Here is a 20,504-nt window from a genome sequence, read left to right as displayed (position 1 = left end):
CACAACCAGTGCACTAAATTGTTTTAAGGATATATTTGCAACGTTATTTTACTACAATTATGGAATATCATCTTGAAAAATGCAAACCAAACCAGGTCTTGTCTCTCTGTTGGTCTAATTCTGATTCATTATACTCAAATACTGCACTTCATTTAATTATTAGAAGAAGCAGAAAAAGAAGGGAGTACACGTGAATTGTAATTGAGGCTTTGGTGATATTGTTTATGCAACATTCACCCCCATAAAGCATGCTGAATTGTTAAATTGAATTGAGAGAGATAAAAGTAACGGAAGACACTTGGACATGTAAGCTGATGTGTGTGTGTGTGAGAGAGAGAGAGAGAGAGAGAGAGAGAGAGAGAGAGAGAGAGAGAGAGAGAGAGAGAGAGAGAGAGAGAGAGAGAGAGAGAGAGAGAGAATGCTCTCGCTTTCATCATTCACATCGCTGTGGGAGGGGGATTGAAGCGGCTGCCTCGGAGCTCTCCGGTAACGGACACAGTAGACTGCACTGACTCACGCTGACGATCCGCACACAGCACCTCATAGACTCTACCTGACCCGCAACCTGACAGCAGGAAGACACATAGCCGAACTTTTCTCTGAATTTTGGAGCCGTGGTCAATCCGCTCTCGACTGTTTCTCTTAAAATTCGATTTGGCATCAAACAAAGTCACAGGCTACTCCATGTTATTGATTCATAAACACCAGATGGCGGTGAGTTGAAATATCACTAGAACACATCTGAGCGTGTTGGGACGGGACCGGGTGTTTTTTCTTTTCTTCACCTCGTTTATAGCAACTGACGAAAAAAACACTTCGTTTCTACCGGTGGCGGACCTTCTATTTTCGTCTTAAATTGTGTTAAACATCCTCCGACCCCCCCCCCCCCCCCCTTACATCCTCCTCTTCCTTCACCACCTCCTTCTCCTCCTCCACCCGTCTTCACTTGATAAAACAACAGCCACCGCGGAGAGACAAGACTCCAGCCTACCTGCCTGCGGTCAAAAGGAATCAAAATAACAGTTTTTCAACCGGCAGCTCAGGATTGGACACTCACAAGGATGCTACTTCAGCACAGACACCACTAGACGGTCCAAACAGCGGCTGCCAATATGTTTAGGCGAGGTAAGAGAAAGAGGATTTCACTTGTTTTTGTTGCTGATGGCGTGGAGCGCGTGTGGCTGGGCTGTTTATTGATGTGTGTGTGTGTGTGTGTGTGTGTGTGTGTGTGTGTGTGTGTGTGTGTGTGTGTGTGTGTGTGTGTGTGTCTGAGTTGATACAAATTCTTGAGAGTGTTTTTCATTATTATTATTTATAAAAGTGGAGTAGCAGAAGAGCCTCTCGCTGCGCTTCATGCTGGCGGCCGGGTATGCAAGGGGAATTAAATATTTATCCACTTCATGTAAAAATTATTCTTAAAATAGCGACCTGCTGCCGCACTGCAGTTTGTAGGACTTGCCTGCACGAGGATGGCTGGTGCCGTTGCTTGCGCGAGCCAGTGAGCGTGAAAGAAAGAGAACTTAGGAGAGCGCGTGAGAACGAAATTGTCGGGAAGAAAGTTCACAAATTTTGTCTTAAAAGTTTCACCTGTTTGGGCACTGTGTGTGCGCGCACCTATACGGCTCGGGAGCGCGCGCGCGTGGTTACTTTGACGCGCAGTCACACCAACAACAGGATATTTTGACTTCTGTCTGCGCTCAGGGAGAGAGGGAGGCTCTCCCGGTGACCGTGTAGGCAGGAGAATAACACCACGCGCCCCCAACACCTTGCTGTTTACTATCACACTGACACGCGGCTGTTTTGTGGTGCGAAAAGGTATCAGGTTTTACCACGATGACCTTGCCTCTGTGCGTGTTGACAAGGAGGCCCCAACCCCACTGTTAAGCCTCCTTTTCTGTGGATGCATGAACCTGCATGTGTGTGATAAAGAGAATGTCTAATTAGCTGGCTTTTGACAAATCATAAAAGGCCCTACCACAAACTGATGATCCAAGTTAAAAAAGACCATTTGCCAATACCCCCCCTCCAAAATATATATAGGCTTACAAGTGGGGCTACTGTGAAAGGCAGATTGTCAGTTTGCTAATGAGGATAGCACACGAGTGACTGAACCCTGACAACATAAAAGAAAAACATTCGTTAATAGAGACACTGGAAGTCTATCATTCGTCATATCAATGCGGGCCAAAGCAGATGAGGGAAACAACGCGCATACATCCGTGCACATCATTTTCTATTAGCTCACTTGGTTGGCCCGAGTCGGGGCACAAGCTGGGCGATCTCCTCATTAAGGGTGGGACGTAATGGGCCTGACAGAGGGCTGATTAGTGCTGCCATCGTATGTGCATGTATGTATGACAGAGCAAAAGAAAGACAGAGAGAGCTTGCTGGCTAGAGGCAGACAAGCTTTAATTTGAATCCTGCTGTAATTTCAGATGGATAACACCCACCCACACACACACACACACACACACACACACACACACACACACACACACACACACACACACACACACTCGATACAGTGGTGATGGCTGATGCGTTGTGCTTTGTATCTCCTCCTACAAATATGTGGCTGTCAGTAACAATAATAAAATTCAGGGTAATTGTGCACAGTCTGCCTGAGATACAGTTATCTATGTCTGTCACCTTTACCCACAGCATCTCTCTGCGGTGGGATAAAACAAGAGAGAGAGAGTGAGGGGAAGGCAGAGGGGGAGAAGTGTTCTTGTGTAATGAAAACTCCCTCTCTTTTTCTCTCTTTGTCTGTCTCTCGTTCTTTCTCTATCTCTCTGCTTGGCCAGTTCCTACTGCCAGCTCCAGTCTGAGAGCAGAGAGGCCTGGCAGGCAGATTGGCTACTGGTTGGTTTGGGTAGCTGCCGAAGCTTTGTTTCCCAGCTTGTTTGAAGCTGGATTTGTTTCCCTTACTTGACTTTGCCTCTGTTTCCAACTTTAAGTTGTCTCTGTCTTTATCTACAGCTTTTCACACACACACACACACACACACACACACACACACACACACACACACACACACACACACACCTTGAACAAAACACATGCCAAACCTTAAAATTAGTTATGAAAAGAAAAGCTCTTTTATTAAGAAAGACACAAATGAAAGGCTTTATTGTGCTCTGTCACAGTCTGTAAAAGTACACACGCTCAGAGTTGCATTTAGATTTTTATGGTTTCAGCCAAGCCTGCAACTAACGATTACTTTTATCAACGATTCATCTGCCGATTATTTTCCTCAGTTAATCAATTGGTCTATAAGATGTTAACATTTGAGAAGCTGGAACCAGCAAATATTTGGCATTGCAGTTTGAACTTTTTTTAAAATGATCAATATAGCTGCAGATTAATTTAGTCAATAATTGATTTTGCTTGTTTTTTCTGTATATTCTATCAGGTATCAATCAATCTATATCATTAAATTATTAATTTACACTTTGCATTGACTAATGTCTTGGTACATTGTCATAAAGCCCATGCTTATTCTGATTTAGATTTTGCCCAAACTAAGCACTATTCATATTTTTTTTTTTATTGTTTCAAAAGATTTGCAGCTTTTTGCCTTAACTAATAGTTGCTGGAATTTTGAAAGGTTAAGGAGTTTTCACAAATATAAGATTCTAAACCTAAAATAAGAGTATGCATGCATTCATACAGCGATAAATACAGTGATTTTGAAAAAACTGTTGGTTGAAAGCGGTTTGAGTGAAAGCGATGACAATATAATCTATGGTTTGGTCGACAAAGAGCTATGCTGTGTCAAGAATTTTATAAAAGGCAACTGGAAACTGAAACACTGTTGTGTTCTAAAATGTTTATTTTTACTTTCACTAAACAGTTTAATGTGGTGTTTCATCTACACTACAATTTTTTTTAATCCTATATTTGTTTACATTTTGGCAAAATGGCACCATTAACAGTACTGTATACCACATTAGCTATAAGTAGTTCCTGTTTGCAATATAACCATATATAAATATAACCATATATATATATAAATATTGTTTGTCTCAAAGACACACAAGTTCAATTTATATGGAAGACAGCATGAATTTTAGATTTCTACATGTGATCCTTTTGGGGTAATAATGTGAATGAAATGTATGTAAACTCCCTCTTCTCGAGTTGGGAACTTGAACTTCTAAAAGGCACGACACTGTCTCTTCCTCTTATCATCCCTTCATAATATGATTTCATCCTCTCGCTGTCGGCCCCCGTCTATGAATATACTGAAATCCACAAAAATGTGCAATATCTGAAGAACGTTCTGTGATATTACCTTCAGCCACGATAACATATAGCTAACTTCAGCTCAGCACTGAAATCCACTGATCAATATCACTACACGATGGCAAAACTGCAAGGCACTGTTCCTTCAGAATATAGCCTCAACCTCGCCCGAGGGCCAATGGCTTTCTCCAGGTCCAAATGGGAATAAAGTCTGCCCTGATTATGGAAGTTTCCGGCAGTTTTATGGAGTTCCTGCTTAACTTGACCCTAAACAAAGGAGAACGCTGTCCTGATTCAACCCAAACATTACATTACAGTCATTTAGCAGACACTTTTATCCAAAGCGACTTACAATTCAGTATCAAAGTATGTTGACCCCTTTATAAGTTATTAATGCTAATTAGGTGGAAATTTGTCATCAAACGCACTTTCTCATTTTATCTGATGGCATTGCAAAAAGACTTAATGCTAACATCCTTACTTTGTCTCTCTGAGCTGACAGTTGCGTTGGCACACACATACATTGTGCCTGCAGGCTGTTGTCAAGTCTACAGTCAAAACAATTAGAAGCTTCTGTTGCTGTTTTGTGTTGCTGTGTGTGTGTGTGTTTGCATCTTTGATAGCCATGGTGGATAATAATAACATATGGATTAGTGACAAAATGTTTATTCGGGTCGTGAAGCACCAAATGGCGGGGTAATTGAGTGCTGAGATTGATCCAAATTTGCTCTTGCAGTACCGACATCCTGAGGCAGCGGACAGATTTTACAGATTAGGCAGGGGCACACAGTATAGGGAATGTGACACTTTGTGTGAATTCTGTGGATGTATCATATTAGAGAACTAAATCATCTTGGGATCTGATGACTGGAATGGAATTCATATGATAATCAATTACATCTCTAATGCAAGTCACAGTGGAGAGCAAGATGAAACGCTTCAGCACACGCAGCAGGCGTCCGTGCGATGGCCGTGCATATCAATGCCCTCTGCAACCGCTCCTCCTGCCTGGTGTCAAGGTCACTCACAGACTTCTTCTTTCTTCTGCTGCTTCCTGAGCTCAGTGTGGTCTGCCTGCTCAATTACATTTGATCATTACGTTGCACTACAATTTTCCGGAATAATGTGTGTACCGTTCACAACCGATAAACCACGTTTAAATGCGTTAAAAATAATTACAGGGACTGATGTTTTGCAGCTCCGAGCTTCTAAAGTGATGAACTCTCACAAACACAAAAAAAGAAACACTCAATGAGTTTTTTTGATGCGAAACAAACAACTAGAAATGATGCTGCACAGAGCATGAAATGGCATTTCACAACGGCCCTGTGGTGTTTCATTCCAACTTTCTTGCCAAACAAAGCTCTGTCCCATTTATCTTTACGTACAAACATACTGCTTTGCTCTTTCAACAGTTGATAGAGCTAGCCATGACAAAGGAAACATTTGCAGAATTTTACATTCTTAAAAACAAAAAAATAAAGTAGTAAGAACCATAAGGCTAGCAATGAAATAGGCTACTACTTGCTGCTGCAGTCAAGTTGTTGCTGGATTGTTTGTAAATATGGTGCACTAATTTGCTTATGAATCACCGCGGTTCACCTTGAGAGTCAGCCACACACACACACACACACACACACACACACACACACACACACACACACATAGCAGGAAGGTCCTTTGTGAATAGAATGCCCAATCAAATGAGACATACCTCCCTATCAAGAGCCCTGTGGAGGCCTCGGATTGCAGGTTCACTTAGCAACAGCCAGGCTAGTTGTGCATGTATCGCGTGTGTTTGATACATAGCCAGGGATTTAGAGGCATGGGTGTGTCAGCATACGTGAGCATGAGAACGTTTTTGGATGAAAGGGAAACAAATGTGCATGATCACATCGCAAGAACAGTGATCAGTGAGTGTGTGTGTGTGTGTGTGTGTGTGCATGAGCTCAGGAAGTGTTGTGTAAATGTCAGAGCTGGAGTACTAGAGACAAGCAGAAAGCGAGGAAAGTCAGAGTAAAGTGTGATGCAGAGACAGAAAGATGGACACAGGGAGAAAATGAGTAATTATTTGGAAACAGACTTCACCTGGTGGATGAAGGAATGAGAGAGAGAGAGAGAGAGAGAGAGAGAGAGAGAGAGAGAGAGAGAGAGAGAGAGAGAGAGAGAGAGAATATTGAGCTGACGGGAGCTGATTGTGTGTGTGTGTGTGTGTGTGTGTGTGTGTGTGTGTGTGTGTGTGTGTGTGTGTGTGTGTGTGTGTGACTTTCAGGCTGATTTTAAGTTTCTCCCTTGTTTGGACCAGTAACTCTGGTATTTTCCTGCCTCCAGAGGTAGAGACAGTTGGACAAACCAATCGCTTGCAGCAGCATCCTTGTTTGCTGACTGAAGTGCATGAGCCACTATTACTCATGTTAACGCTGGCGTGTCTTATCTTATAATATAAGATAAGGTAAGATAAGCCTTCATTGATCCCCAGAGGGGAAAATCGGGGTTGTTGCACCAGCACAAGGACAGAAATAACTGGTAGATATATTATAAGGTGTGGGGCGCATGTGAGAATTCTAACAGTACTGTAGTTGACATGTTGCAGGGGGGTTGGAATTCTTGACATTTTAAGCCATAAACTTAAAATCTCAGTGAGGTGAGAAGATCAATCTCATGTCTGTACATAAAGTACAGAGCTAGAGTAGCTTAGCTTAGCATTAAAGCGGGAAGTAGGGGAAAACATCTAACCTGGCTCTGTCCAAAGTTAAAAAATATGCCTAAAGACATCTAAAACTTACAAAACAACAGGTAGTACCCTGTTTGTTATACTTGTAGATAAAAATGTAAACATTTGTGACTGTATGGGGAAATTATATGTTTGAGCTCTTTCATAAAACAGCAGTTTATACATCCGGCATGCAGGTTGCCAGATTGGTGATGGATCCAAATGCAGACTCCCCGTAAAACCATGAGCCGTTGTTTTTACATTTCTCATCATGCATTTATTTAACAAGATACAACATGTCGAAGACTGAGATTTAGAGGCGTTGTAAGGCTGCTTTTTTCACTCGGTGCATGAAGTGCACAGCTCGCCTTGTTCGGCCCAGATTGATATTGATATTTTCTCCTCATTCTCAGACAGAAAGCAATGAAGCACGTTTCCCAAGATGTTGGACTATTCCTTTTAACTAAAGCCATTAATCAACTAACTGACACCAGGCTTAAAGTCCCATATTTGTTCATTGCTGCTGATGTATTAGTCAAAAGGTAACACCACATGGCACATTTCTGAACGCATTGATGAAATAACGAAAGAAAATCAAATCCTTTGTGTCTCACTCCCTTGCAGGATATATCTTCCCTCTCCCCTCAAATCTCCCCCATGTCTTCTCTTCTGTAGCTAGTTCTCTCCGTACCTGTTGAATAATTGATAGCTGTTTTGGTTTCCGATAAGGCGTTTGGGGTCCACAGCTCTCAGCAGTATGGGCTTGCTGCTTCCTCACAGCAAATCACAAGTCCATTCTTTCACTCTATCTCTCTTCCCTTCCTTCACTCTGCCTCCCTCCTGTTTTTTCATCTTGTCTCCGAGAATATTTTGATATGCCCCACTCACATTCTCATGTTTGCATGCATGTACTGTATTGTAGACAACAGCCCCTATTCCAGGTTTTGCTCTAGATAAGCTCTTGCTATCCATCTTCTGCACCTGATTACAAACAACTAGTGGCGCAACGGATCATAAAACTAACGGTTTCGGATCGTATCATGGATCAGAGTCACGGATCAGATCAAAAATCGGATCAGCACAAAAGAAAAAAGGGAGCAAATATAACTTTTAGAGATCCCTGATCATGTTTTTTTTTGCCGCTGATACTAATTACAGATCATTGATGATCCATATGGGCAGATACAGATCCCTTTGTTGTTTGGTTATAGCAGCTGGTCTACAAAGCTCCAGGCTTTTTTTTTGCCACTGTCCCAAACATCATTTCAACCACTCTGAAGTCTGTAAACCATCAAAAATTCTACATGTTATCCTTTTACTTTGATCAAGTAATGTATGGTGTTTTTTCATAAAGGCAGACTATTCAAATGATTAGGAAATGAAAGATTGTATTTTCATTGATTAAAACAAATCTTGTCATTAGTAGTTTTAATGATGTATTATAAGCTGCTTAGAGCTTAGTGCAAACAAGTCATAGTTCCCTCTCTAATATCTATGTATGTTGTTGTGAAAACATCTCCTTCAAACAACTGGATTTATTCAAGTTTCTCACCAAAACCACATTTTACGAGATCACATGTGAACACATCATGATAACATTATAATTTAACTCCACCCAATACTCATTTTTACCAAACAGAGACGGAACGCATCATAATGTAACTGAACGGAACCTTTCTTCTCTTGTCCAGATCTCACTCAGGACCAGAGCTTTATCCTTGTGTTTGCAGCAGGTAGACAACAATAACACTCCATGCATGACAAATAATTCAACTTTGACCTCTCTGGAAGTGTTGACTCATCCACTTCAAATAGGTGGCATGCCAATGATCATATCCCTGCAGGTTAGTTTCAACCTGAGACTGTCATTCCATTGAGACTGTCTTCAAGAGAAAACCTCCTTTAACTCAATCAGCTTTCCTGGATCATATTTCATCGTCTCACAGATACTGAACGAATACACCCTACTAACACAGCCTTTTGCTTTTCTTTTTGAGCAGGGCTGTTTTTTGATCTGAATGCTGCTTATGTGGCCTTCGTCTGACTCACCGGATCTAGACTGGGTATAAGTCTGTCATTGGTTGTGTATTTCACACGGCATTCATCTCCCCTTCCGTTATCTATTTTGCAAGGGCAGCGTCACCGCATCCTGGGCTTGGCGCCACCCAAGATGATTGTGTTTGGATTAAAAAATACAAACAAGCCAGAGTATTTTTTCTCTCTATAACAGAATGATACTGTGTGGAGCCAGACTTTTCTTTAGCACTGACACAGTGGTGGAAATACGTCTGGCTATGCAAGACTAATGTGGCCTAGGCTTATCTGACAAGAACCTCCGGTGGCGATACAAACTGTAACTGTTGTCTATCAGGAAGAAAGATGGGAGTAGCCTGGTGTTGTTAAAGAAGCGCAACACCTTATATGTCGGAGTGGAGGGCTGGGTACACAAAGGTTGTTTGACTGCTGAGCATTTCCTAACAACAGATAATGCTGGTATATTTTTTTTGTGGCTGCAATCTTTGCAGAGCAAAGTGGTTCTTCTTTGAACCATGACAACAGTTGTTTTTTTGCCTACCTTAACTACGATGGTGGTGGTTGTTTGTCAGTGCATTCCAAATGTTGCAGATCACTATTACAATGATGTAGTCCAGTTTTTTTTTATCAATGAACCTACAGTTTGGACTGCAGGTGACTTTGCGCCCATAGAGCCCTTTTGTCCTGATTTTGCATTCAAAATGCTCATATCATAATTCAGATCCTTTTGTAGTTAACTTCATTCAACCTCATATGGTCCATTCACATTGAAGCTGTGTTTGTACTTCAGTTACTTCATAGTTAAGTCATTTTTCATTTATTATTTATGCTGTTTTGTCTACCCCTTGTAACAAACTGCAAATGGAGCACTTGAGTATCCCAAAATGTATTGGTGTATTAATATGCATGTGCAGAGACGGCCCTACAACTGTCTTTCTTCATTTGTTACCTTGGCCTCTGAGGCTCTGTGCTTTGATATCTCCCTCTCTCTTGTTCTGCTCCCTCTGTGCACTAAAGTGTTTAGAGCCCTGTATTCCGGTTGCCCAGCATGTGGTGAATTGAAGGAGATGGGTTAAAGAGTGAGAAGAGTTCATCAAACCCAGGACAACAAGTCAATTCCTCCTGATTTATTTACCACATCAATTCCCGTCCGTCCCACAGTGTTCCACACACACACACACACACACACACACACACACACACACACACACACACACACACACACACACACACACACACACACAAAACGTGCACATACAGAATCACTCCAACAGACACACGACAACTTACTCACAAGCTCTCTTTTACATTTTTTCCCTCTCTCTCTCTGTACTGCAGTATAGACAGACAGGAGCGGCAGCAGTAGCAGGTCTTACATAACTACATCACTGCATTAACGAGCCCATCTGCCTCTGACTGGTGCTTACACTTAGAGCTCTGTTCAAATGATTCACACAATACAAGTGCCAAACGATATAAGACCACCTGAACTGCCCCGAAGTAGACTGACCAGGTGAACCCAGACTTAACCTTCCTTATTGTTCGTCTCTACTGAGCACATTATTTATTGTTCAAAACGAGAAATACTGACTTAAATGTAACCACCATATTTAACTTGGCAAAAAGTGCAGCATACAGTATGTACTCAGTTGACAGTTTATTTGGTAAACAGTGCTAAAACTAAGTCCAATACAACAGTCCCGCAACAAATCCTACCTTGATGAAGGGTGTAATGTAACCCTACTGTTTTAGGGAGGTTTTAATGGTTACTAAGCTATCATTGACATATACAATTCAACTGCCCCTCCAAAACAATTTAAACAAAAATGAACACTATAACCGTCATGAAGGTAGGATTTATTGCCAGACAGTTATATTAAACCGTGTTAGTTTTAGCTAGGTGTACCTAATAAACTGGCTAGTCTTTCATCTTGTCCTGTCGTATTCTTAATGCATTGCTTCTTTTTTTCTGCTCCTCAGAACAATCAGTGAATGAATCGATTGACAGAAAATAAGTCATCAACAACTTTGATAACTGAATAATTGTTAAATTAATTTATTAATTGAAAATGCCAAATGTTTTGTGGTTCAGTTGTCTATTTTTTTGCAGTTTGAAGACATCACGTTGGGCTCTGAGAACTATTTTTTTCTCCCAGTGTTTTGATGTTTTATCAGGTACATTTTTGATTAACAAATAGTTGAGAGATTAATTGATAACAGAGATCATTACTTGCAGCCTTTCCTCTGTCCCTTGTATACCATTCATCTGTGCTGTACCCAAACTGGGTAAAGCACAAACACGCACAGACACACACAGACACACACAGACACACACAGACACACACACACACACACACACACACACACACACACACACACACACACACACACTTACTTGCCAGGACCTACTAGTGGGTTTAATGAAGCTCATCCTGTTCCATTTTTACTGATGCTAAATCCAAGTCCTGACTAAATTCCTAATTTAGCCCGAGAACAAATAGGGAAAAGCCAAAAATGACTTCACATCGCACAAGCCCACGGATAGGTGCACCGGCACACGAAGACACTGACGCATGAAATGGCTGGAATTGGAAGAAGCTTCTATTTTGTGGCAGTCAGTGTTTGATGCGTGCTTCAGAGTGATGACAGGAAGTAAAGATGGAGTGATGTGAGAGAACAGGAGATGAGGGACGTGTGAGAAAGTGTTGTTTGTCTGCTGCCACAGCTTGTTTGTGTCTTCAGTCTGACTCTCATTATAACACGGAGGCACTTGTGTGTGCGTGCATGTGTATTCATGTGTGTGTGATTGTGTCACACTTAGTCTTACATAACAATCCGATGCTCAGCTGGGGGACACTATAAGATGAATCCCAGGACGGCCTTTTATTGGATCTATTGTGGAGGGGTTTTTTTGGAACACAACTGAAAAAGTAATCAGAGACAAACTTTTGCAGAGCTGGAAAAGTCCTAAATGGGTATCAGCATCATTATTATACATCGCTGCACAAACCGGCAGCCATTTTCATGACATCACATTTATATTTTAGGCACCGCTGATGCTCTTTTCCAGAATAAGTGAGTCAGAATACTTGGTATGGGCTCTTACATATTTTGTTTAAAGCTTTTCTTTTTTCCTCGCCATATTGAACTCAAGCCTGGAAATGCTATTTTTGTAGCTGGAAGTTACAATAAATGAAGCACTATAAGCCGTATATTGTTGATTGCGTGATTAAAATGGGGGAAATATGTTAGAACCTATGTTTAACATATCAAGGGGATACATTCATATTACTAAACCAACACTGATACCATGCTCTGCGAATTAGAAATTATTTGTACTCAAGACAATCCATAGTGAGTTTTCCTTTTATTTAGCTTTTATTTAGCTTTGAGTTTATGTCAGTAATCATTGTGTCATCAAGTGGTGCAACGTGGCTGGTAAGGAAACATCTCATTTATGGCATGTTAACAATTGTACAAGACATTTGCCTTTGAGTTATGGAGAGATTATCACAGGCTGATATTATACGAATAGACCAGAATGCTAACCCAGAGCCGCATGTCCTGAAAGAGACAACATTAAATATAGTGAGCTTTAAATAAAAGTGTCAAGATGGTATAGCCATTGTTGATAGAGCTGGTTTATGGGCATGCTGCCGTCGCATGTAAGTGGTGTTTATGGGAGACGTGTGCATGCAGCATCCGTGTCGGAGGGTGCCAGCACAGTTGATGTCGAGGGTTAGGGTCTGTTAGAGGATGGTGATTACTACAATGCAGACACCAATGCATGGTGGCTCACAGTTGAAGTGAGGATTACTGTGGTGAGAGGGAGAAAAAGGGTGAAGACATCCACAGTGCATCCTCCTAACTCCCTCTCCCCTTTTAACCAACAGTGCATTAATCTTCTTAAGCTGTCAGCATGACCTAAAACTGATGATGCACAAGTGCGCAGAGAAGAGGGGAAAAAGTCCCGCCACGTAGACAACAGCTTGTGACAAATAGTGAGTTTAGCGCAGCTCACCAAGCTCATAACTGAGTTGTAGCACCATCGCCTTGGCACAATTCAATTACTGCTTTGAGAATGGTGCTTACCTCAGAAGTTTCTGCTCACTCATAAGTCAGTCCAACACTCCGCCTGGTGTGTGTGTGTGTGTGTGTGTGTGTGTGTGTGTGTGTGTGTGGGTGGGTGCGTGTGTGTGACCTCCCTGTGAACCAGGGCGGGCTGGAGAACACAGACTTTTGAGACCTTTTTTATTTTTGTTTTTACAGATGTGCAATTTAACAGATGGCATCGCTAACTCATAAGTTAATGTCAGTTCACCCAGACAACACAAGACTCTCGTGTGGTTATGCAGGTGTGAGTTATTGACAGGTGTGCATGCAGAAGCAGTGTGAAGCAAATGCTGTAACACTGCGAGGATGTGTGAAAGAGCGAGGAAAGGAAAACGTGACAGAGGATGAGAGGGGTGGGCAGGAACATAAACATGCTCATGAGCTTCATGAGTGGTAAGGACTGAATTTTACACCTTTGCTTGCACCTGTTATTTAGTGATATAATGACCTAAGACTATGAGATAATCACAACACAGCAGACGCCGACCTGATAAAACAGTCAATCCCGAAAAGCCTGTATGACCTGCGTTGTTGTTATGATTACTACAGTGCTACTGCCCCAATAAGGATCTGGCTACACTGCAGCACAGCTGTCATGAAGATTGGCTGCCTGCCCAACTACACCAGCTGTGCCAGCCCAACCATCACTTAATAACCCTGGGAGGGACGGAGGGTGCAAGGGGGAGGGAGGATGAGTTGCGAGGATACAAAAAAAAAGAAAGAGCAAGTGGTGAGGAAGTTCAGAAGAAGAGTTGAAGGAAAACTGCACATAGGAACAATGGAGGAGGCACAACATGGGGGCACAAGTGAGGAAGTGGTGAAGGAAGAGGAGGGGAATGCATATGCTTAGGCAGGAAGGAAAAGGTGACAGATTTTAGAAGCAGGGGATGAGGAACAGATGTGTGAGGGAAAAACACAGAGGTGTGATGCTCAAGAAAATGTGGCGCAAGAAGTAAAGCAAGGAAAAGCCTATAAGGGTAGGGTTGAAGGTGAGTTTTTGGAAAGGTGTGATGACGAGAGTGACAAGAAGAGAGGAAAGGTGAGAGAGTGATTTGTTAAAGGAGGAAGGGAGCTGAGGTGAGGAAAAACGGCTTTACGCTGTTGAATGGAAAAAGGACGAAGGGCGTAGCGTGAAAGAGATTGAGTGAGACAGAGGAGACGATGATGTCAAACAAGTTTTAGGTCGATTTCTCAGCCGGGCAGATCAATACCCCTGCAATCAGTCTTGTAATAGTAAGAGTGGTATGCAACCACACAGAATGCAGTAGACTTTATCAGAAAGTAACTTCTGACAGACCTGGTACAAACACTAGGCCTTGAGGTCTGACTCCAGTTAACATCTCTTAATGAACTAAACTAAATGCCACAGTAAAAGTAAAAAGACGACCTTTTAAACAGAACAAACATCATTATTGTGCATCTGTGTCTTTCTCTCTCTGCTACCTACTGACATACCTATCTAACTATCAATCATACTCTTCTAATGCCTTTTCTCTCTCTCCCCTCTCTCTCTCTCTCCCTCTCTCTGAATATGTGTGACTAACATCATGTCAGGCGACAACTCTCAGGGCAAATCATCCGTCCCCGGGGCAGATTTGTGCGGCACCGCTCAAGATTTAGGGCAACGATGAGTACATTTGTCTCTATTGCAAAGACAGGTTATGCTCCGTCTTCACGCTGACTGACGATGACTCTGAGCTGATACGTGAATATTAAACATGGCTATTAACAAAAACATATTTTCCTGCCAAGATAAATACTATATATCCCGGAAGTTAGAGTGAGTCATTGCCCTAACCTAATCAGTCAGCTGCCATTGATCTAAACGCATCCAATGCAAACTTCCTAGGGAGCTTCAGGTTTTTAGTTAACAGAATCAGGTACACTAACATTCATTGAACTTGGAAAAAACTAATTGGTATGGACATCTCCCAGGAACTGCTGTGGTGCTGCAAGGCACGGTTTAATTTCTTTATATGGACGTTACCTGGGGCCATGAGGGCTGCAAGAACAATAATATTGTATAATATAATGGGCATAAAAATAACTGAAGACTAATCTGTTTTTATTCACTATTGTGAAAAAAACAGTTTTATGCAAAGAGCAAACCAAATGAACGATGAAATGAAACATGAAAAATTTAATAAAATTAAATAATAGATTTTTGTATCCTATCATAAAATGTAAAAATAAAATGTTATATATATGACACTAATACAGAGTGCCAGGGTTCCCGCCTACCTCTCAGGATGTGTTCTGGTCTGCATTTCCCTCTGCCTGCTCCTACCTGCCCCTTCTCTTCCCATCTGTCTTCCCTGCTAGTCTTCGGGACCTTACACGCTCCGTTCAGCAACAGATCAAGACAAGCTACATCCTCTCCAAATGTCATTTCACAAGCATTTCCCCAGACACGTTCATGGAAGAGGTTTTTCATGTTGTCACATGTGCACTGCTGGTTGTACAACGTGTGGGAGTTGAGTCTACTTCTAGACGCCATATTTTTGTCTGGATCAGCCGGTGTGATAACTGTTATTTTGCATGTTTCCACCGTAAGAGGAAAAGCAGGATTTGGAGTAAATAAAGTGTTGTGTTGTTATACAGGTGGATTGAGGTAGAGGGACATTATTCCTCCTAAATCATTCTGGCATGTCACCAGAAAAGAGGGTAATAACCTAACCTAAGTTTGTTGTGTAAATAAAGACAAGGACACTTCAAAGGTGGATAGATTGGATTGAAGGTGCTTTATACGTGATTGGGAACATTTCTATTGCCGGCAGCTCGCAGCTAACGGCACTAACATCGCTAACAGTGCAAACAACAGCAACAGCGCTGACAGAGCTAACAGATTGTAACCGAGGGGAAACAGGAGGTTGGGCGGTACGCGTCGGTGACGGCGCCTTTGGTCGATGCGGCTTTAACAGCTCTAATCGGCGTATGACCGCAGTGCAGAGCGGTGGCCCCGAGCTAACCTGTAGGGCACGCTCACATGAACTATGGCCGCACCAGCTATGTCAACAAAGAAAGGAGAAGCTCCGATGACACCAACACACAGAGGGAGAGCGACTTCATTCTCTACTCAGGTAGACATTACTCCGCTTTACATAGCTAATAGGTGTTTGTTGTTATACTAATGTTCAGAATCCAGTATATGAATGTGAAGAATTTATACTAAAACTGTAAGCACACACTGCACACACAAACTCTCTCACATCATTATATTTTCCCTTGTTTACAACCTGACCACGCCCCATACTTTCCACTTTCCCCATCACACCACGAGCCCTCCAAGTTAACCCATGAGCCCCCTGTGGTCCAGGGACAGCTGAGCACAGGCTCACCTTAAAGAGTTAGCATAGTCATACCTGCTGGAATGGCAGTCAGTCAGCCAGGCCAGAGCAGAGTTAAGCCCTTGCTCTACTCACATCAAAGGGGACGGGCCATCCACAGCCATCTCCCCCAGAGAGAGAGAGAGAATGGAGGGGGGAGACAGAGAAGAGGGGAGCTGTCACACATTCCCTTTATCACAGGGAATTTTATGGTCCAGACCTGTGATTCTGAGGAGAGTTTTATGGGCTCACCAAAGATGGGCAGCTTCAATTCAAAAGTAGAGCTGTCTCATCACTTCCAAAGGTGTGTGTGTGTGTGTGTGTGTGTGTGTGTGTGTGTGTGTGTGTGTGTGTGTTTAGAGTGTGTGTTTGTCTGGTTGTGTTTGTGAGTTTTGGCCCATTTGTGCCACCCTTTACTTTCTTTACTTTAAAGGCATATTTTATCATCCTGACAGCTTATTGTTTATCAATCCCGCGTTGTACGAGCTGATTCATGCTCTGCCGCTGCCTTCCACTCAGACCTGCATTTTTAATTGAATGCTTCTCCACAAGGGCAGAACAAAAAAAACAATTACTCAATTTGTTTTGGGGGGCAGGTTGTGTTGCAGGTTATTTCTCCTTTCTTGGATATGAGCTGTCATTTTAATGCCAGCATCCTTGGAAAACACATCAGCACTATTAAGTTTAGACGCACTCGTGATGTTTTACGGGTAGATGATCAGATTTCAAGCGATTGTTTTTGTAGCCTGACAGAGATATTATCACAGGACTGACGTGGGCGTCGTTACGCGTCATACATAAATGTTGGAGTAAACGCTCCACTTACGTTGCATTAGCGAAACATGCTCTCTAGAGATTATTCATACTCGGTTTTAATTACGAGATGGTCTCACTACACAATAAGCCTCTTATCGGACTGTGAACATCACTTTATTTCTAAATGAGCCACTGATATCCAAAGCACATGTGCGTGCCCACAAACATGTGGGTGAGTGCTCACCCAAGCACACACACACCAAACATATACAGTACTTAATACAACCATTTATCTTAAGAATTATTCTTATTACTGTTATTATTATTATTGTTATTATTATTATTATTATTATTATTATTATTATTATTATTATATGTAAAGCCCTGACAACCTTTTTTCTTAATCAGCCTAGTATGAGTAAGTATTTGAGTATTTTCTCTCGTGGTTATCTCACATGACAGATTGATGTATGTCTTTTTGTTCTGGGTTTAGTCACTTGGTTTAAAATGGGTGTTGTTGTTTGCTTACGTTGCCAGCCACTGTCAATCACATCTGATCAAACAACACCCTCAGATAGCCCAGATGGAGAATTTGCAAGCTCTTACTAAATAATAACCAAGAATATTTGCTTCTGAACTTTAACTTAGATTGTTTCTCATTAAGACATGAATATTTAATAGTATAGAGAAACACCAAGATTTGAGACCAAGTATTCAGGGGCTTTATACTTATATTTTTTTCTGGAAACATGACACAGATTGCTTTTATTATGTTAACAGATCAACAAAGCGTTATTTTTCTTCATTTGCAAAATGTTTACTGAAATATTCACACAATCTATCTTCAAAGTGACAAGGATATGAGTTCCTTGTCCAGCAATTGCACACATAAACACATAGACACGCAATACAGTGACTGTAATCACTGTGGTCATAGTGTACTTCTGTGTCTTTCCACTTCAGCTGTGATGAGTCAGTGGCACATGTTTGAATATTTCTCCACGTAATTTGATTAACACAAGCTGTGACAATGCACATTGCATCACCAATAACAACTTTCACAGATTAATGACCTTTCACAGATGAAATAATGTCACATTGCAGCATTTCCAAAAAGTTTAAACAACCAAAAACTTTCAGAAAAAGATGTTACTGGAGCTGCCATTTTGACCAACATTCAACAACTATACAGGACAAAAATGGGTTGTAAGAGGTAGTGATGCAGATATCTCCAATAATAGAAGCATCAACAGGCTGTGCTGTAACGCATTGCATATATTGGACAACAGCCGAAAGTGCCGGAACTGTAAAAGTTCCATATTATGTATTCATAACACCACAAACTTCTCTGGCATATTGCCATTGCAATATTGGAAAAATGTTATCGCACATCACAGATTTTCCTCATATTGTGCAGACCTTATGTGTAAATATGTTATGTATTTACTGTTAGCATTTATGTCTACCTTTTTTCAACTGTTACACCTTATTCAGTTAATTCACAACATTTCAATAATAACCTCAGAGTACATGTGTAAATAGACTATGTATTTACTGAGCTTTGTTATCATCCCCAGCCACACGTTCTAACCATTCTTTAATTCTGTTTCCACTTTCCTATTCCTTTGCATATTTCTTCCTGTATTATGCCTGCCTGGGGATAACCTTTTTGTTTCACTAGTAGAGTGAAGATCAAGACGTGGGCGGAGAGCACACGTGTGTGTGTGTGTGTGTGTGTGTGTGTGTGTGTGTGTGTGTGTGGGCGTGTGTGCTGTCTATTTGTGTGTTTTTTATTTATAGGTATACAAGTAATTTTCATGCAAAATAGGTCCAACTAACAAGCAGACAAAAAAGCCCTCAACACGTAGAAACCCTTGAAAAGTATCTTAATTCCGCAGGAAACCCACAGACCATGGTAACACCGGAGAGAAGAGATAATAAGCTCAGACTGGGTGGAGTAATACAGGTCACATTCCACTGTAGAATCCATGTCATTGATATTTTTAATGACCCATATTGCTTATTACGGTAAACACACTCAAGGAGATTCACCTTTGGTTTCTTGTACAGCTGGTGATGCATAAATAGAGGCTTAGTCTACCGTAGTACTAATTGCTAAGTACTCAGTGTAAGAGCATCGTCATAGTAAATATTAAATGGACTGAAGTATTCTCAGGAAAGAGCAGTTAACTGTACTGGTTTCTATTATAGAACAGGCTGGTCCCAAAAAAAGTACCACATTATTTTTAGTCTTTCAAACTCCACTGCAGATTTTCTGCCTGTCTCTCTCTTTCTCACACACACACACACACACACACACACACACAGTATTGGTCATATTGAAGGGAGTTCATTCTACTGAGGACGTTCATTGACTGTGTCACCATGATATCAGGATATACCGATCGATTCTTCATCTACTAGGAAGTTAGAGAGGCACTAAGCCAGTCTAAAGAGTGGCATTATGCATTATGGACAGACCAATTAAGAAAGGGAGACAGAACTCCGGATGGAGATGAGACAGTGAGACCAAAATACTGAAATATGGGAAGAGAAAGACACAGAGAGACTGTGCATAAAGCAGATTGATGGTGTTGAACAAAGACGAGATGGAAAAGAATGATTTGAATGGATGAAAAAAAGCGACTCATCAAGCCAACAGAAAGAGATCGATGCAAATGAACAACATTCAAGCTGAGAGTGTATTGGAGCAGAAAGTGTTTTTTTAATTTATTTTTTATTTTTACAGTGATATAAGCTTGGTCCAATAACTATCACTCATCCAGCAGATAGGGAGATGGTACAGTGGAGCCGCTGTTTTAGAATATATAAGCACAGCTGTCGCCTACAGCTAAAGCAGAACGATTACAGCTTAACTCTGTAACATCTGCTGCTCTCCAGCCGGGGAGAGCAGACCGCTGGAAAATACCTTAGAGAGAAGAGTTAAAGACAGGGGTTGGAGCAGGCCAGGGGTCCTTTACGCTGTCATAGTGTGCATCCTATCTGTGTCACCCCTTCTTGTGATCTCTGTCGCTGTCCCACTTACCAGAGGTGGAAACGAAAGGAGCAAGCGACGGGGACGGAAAGACTGATATGTGTTAAACACTGACAGATGGTGGGGAGATTTTGCACCAAAGCCACAAGTATCTGCAACACCACCCAGAGAACTGGGCGGGTGTGAGTGCGCATGCATTTCTCGTGTGTGAAACAGGGGTTTGGCCTCATTAGGAGCTTGTATGGTTAGGAGAGGGCAACACTACCGTGAGAAGGAGGATCAAGAGAGAGCAAAGAGGAAGCTTGAAGTACAGCCGGGATTG

General features: G+C 41.7%; 1 protein-coding gene across 1 annotated transcript in view; it reads left to right on the top strand.

Moving 5' to 3' along the window:
- Window positions 1-927: 927 nt before the first annotated feature.
- Window positions 928-20,504, top strand: part of LOC137876456 (reticulon-4 receptor-like 1) — a 71,838-nt gene continuing 52,261 nt past the window's right edge. Inside the window, exon 1 of the mRNA XM_068716052.1 lies at window positions 928-1,125. Coding sequence (XP_068572153.1) covers window positions 1,113-1,125 — 13 coding nt within the window. The 5' untranslated portion in view covers window positions 928-1,112. The remainder of the gene's footprint in view (window positions 1,126-20,504) is intronic.

This window comes from Cebidichthys violaceus, unplaced genomic scaffold, assembly GCF_023349555.1.
Source record: "Cebidichthys violaceus isolate CVI_PGR_0920_01 unplaced genomic scaffold, fCebVio1.0.p SCAF_20, whole genome shotgun sequence".
Lineage (NCBI taxonomy): Eukaryota > Metazoa > Chordata > Actinopteri > Perciformes > Stichaeidae > Cebidichthys > Cebidichthys violaceus.
The sequence above is the reverse complement of the archived record's forward strand: the minus strand, read 5'-3'. Positions and strand labels throughout refer to the sequence as shown.